The 2,807-nt window shown below is 40.0% G+C and overlaps 1 protein-coding gene across 1 annotated transcript; it reads left to right on the plus strand.

Annotated features, from left to right (window-relative positions):
- The first annotated feature begins 314 nt into the window (after positions 1-314).
- On the plus strand, positions 315-890 carry LOC123819865 (interferon alpha-4-like). The gene has a single exon (XM_045840475.1). It carries the CDS (start codon positions 315-317, stop codon positions 888-890), a length of 576 nt encoding a protein of 191 aa, XP_045696431.1.
- Positions 891-2,807: the final 1,917 nt, after the last annotated feature.

Raw genomic sequence — 2,807 nt, forward strand, 5'->3', positions numbered from 1 at the left:
ACATAGATATATATACTGCATATGTATTGTTAGTTTTCTTGGGGGATTCAATTAGAAAGATGTCTGAAAGACTCTGTGGACAGGGGGCTAATAATGAAAAAAAAATGTGCCCTAGAAACACCACCAAATGTATGTAGAAAGTGCACAAGGAAAGCAAAAGCAGAAATAGAAAGTAAGGGAAACATTCAGAAATTGAAAAGTCCTATGTTCCCTATATAAGACACCAGCACAAAGTTAGACCTTACAGAGCCTAGAGAACAAGATTCAGACAGTCCCCCAGCTCAGCCAGGCCAGCAGCATCTGCAAGGTCCCCAATGGCCCTGCCCTTTTCCTTCCTGGTGGCCCTGGTGGCTCTCAGCTGCAACTCCATCTGCTCTCTGGGCTGTGACCTGCCTCACACCCACAGCCTGGTTAACAGGAGGGCCTTGGTGCTCCTGGGACAAATGAGAAGGATCACCCCTTTCTTCTGCCTGAAGGACAGAAAGGACTTTGGGTTCCCCCTGGAGGCGTTCAGTGGCAACCAGTTCCAGAAGGCTCAAGCCACTTCTGCCATCCATGAGATGATCAGGCAGACCTTCCACCTCTTCAGCACAGAGGGCATGTTTGCTGCTTGGGACAAGACCCTCCTAGACCAACTCTGCAATGGACTTCATCAGCAGCTGAGTGACCTGGAAGCCTGTCTGACGCAGGAGGTGGGGCTGGAAGAGGCTCCCCTGATGAGTGAGGACTCCATCTGGGCTGTGAGGAAATACTTCGAGAGAATCACTCTCTACCTGCAGGAGAAGCAGCACAGCCCTTGTGCCTGGGAGATTGTCAGAGCAGAAATCAGAAGATCCTTGTCTTTATCAGCAAACTTGGAGGAAAGATTAGAAGCAAGAAATGACAGCTGAATCAACATGGAAATGATTCTCACTGGCTAATGATATCACAATTCTGCATGTTCTCTCATGTTAAAGACTCATTTCTGCTATAATTATGACTTGATTTCAGTCAAACTTCTCAAATGTTTTCAAGAGTATCAATTGCTATTGTACTTAACTCTGTGGACACTAGTTTCATACAGGTGACCATGCTGATGGATCTATTTATTTTTATTTATTAAACTACAAGATTTAAATTATTTTTTATTTATATAAATATTATGTGTATCTTTACACTGTTAATAGAACAAAATATATTCTTTATATTTTTGTCAAATAATTATTTTGCTTTGTTCATTAAATTTTTACTATAGAAACTTTATTGTATTTGTTTATTATTTAAAAAGAAAAAAAGAAATGCTAAGTCTAAACATGCAACTCGATTTAAGAATAGACAGTCCCTGGGCAGGTAGTTCAGTTGGTTAGAGCGTCATGTCCATATGCCAAGGTTGCAGGTTTGATCCCAGACAGGGTATATACAAGAGTCAACCAATAAATGCATAAATAAGGGCAACAACAAATCAATATATACTTTCTCTCTCTCCCCCCTCCGTCCCTTCCTCTCTCTCTAAAAATAAAAAATCAATTAATAAAAAAGGATGGATGGTACAGTTCATTTACCCATTACTATTATATTTAAGCAAAAATAGATATCCTCTAAGCCAGGGTTTATGCTATGTTCTGGATATGGAGGTGAACATAAATGCAGATCCTGTTTTTTTTGTGTCTTTGATTTTTTTAGGGTAAGTAATCTAGAAACAATAATCACTTAATTAGTATTTAAATATTAAACTAACACCAATTAATATTAAAATCAGTACTAGTTAGGTTTAAGGCTATAATGAGAAGAAAGGAGTGAAGGGCCCTACAGTAGCAATAAAGAGATGCCTCACCTGAAAGGGGAGAAACAGAGTGACTGTACCTTTAAGAAGTTGTCAGAGTGGAAATCATCTGTCATTTTCATTACCAGAGTTGAAAGATGCAGAAGTAAGAAAGTGGGCCTGGCAATGATTCTCTTTAACTAATACAATTATTGAAATGATTCTCTTTACTTAGTAAGTCACACTGCCCATGTGTTTAGTCTTTTAAAGGATTGTTATTTCTGCTTTAGTCATAGAATGCATTGAGTTAAATTGTTCAAAATTGTTGTTAAAATGTTTTTGTAAAAATGCATACCTCTAGAGGCATCACTCTATACAAGATAGCTATACTGACATGTATGTATTCATTTCTTAGGGAACTCTTGGTTTCTTGTTCAACATGTAAGTACCTTAGAAGTCATCATTCCCTACCTCACAACAACAATTAAAAATCCAGGATAAATAAAAACAACAACTACAAGTCTTCTTGGAACCATCAAGAATTGAGGTCACAGAGCAAGCCAGTGCTCTGATAACTGGAGAGGAAGAGGAATGTGGAGAATCACGGTTTACCTGGTGGTAAAGTCCGTATCTGGAGCTGGTGTGGGTAGGAATGCTTAAACTGTAATTGAGAATTACTGGAGGGCCTGTGGGGATGGGCTAGAGATTTAAAAGCTGCAGTATAGCCAGTCTTAGGGGGGGCCCCACACATGTGGGTATTCTACCTTCAAAATTCCACCACCTCAGCCTCCACCTCCAGGTTCTCACTCTGAAGATCAGAGAAAAATCTCCTGGTGCTTCCAGCAGAAGACAGCAAAGAGAAATAATTTTGAAATACCCTGAAGTGTTCTGTCCTCCTAAACAAAGGCCTGCCCGCAATAGAAACTATTTAAGAGAAAGTGTCATCAAGGAACATGTACAAAAGACCCATGGACAAAACCAAAGGGGGGTAGGATTGAGGATAAGAGATGGGGATGGATGGGGTATGGGGAGAGTAGTAGTGGGGTAATGGAGACAGATGTACTTG

The sequence above is a fragment of the Phyllostomus hastatus genome, unplaced genomic scaffold, assembly GCF_019186645.2.
Source record: "Phyllostomus hastatus isolate PE091 unplaced genomic scaffold, TTU_PhHast_1.1 phas_contig_34, whole genome shotgun sequence".
Classification (NCBI taxonomy): Eukaryota; Metazoa; Chordata; class Mammalia; order Chiroptera; family Phyllostomidae; genus Phyllostomus; species Phyllostomus hastatus.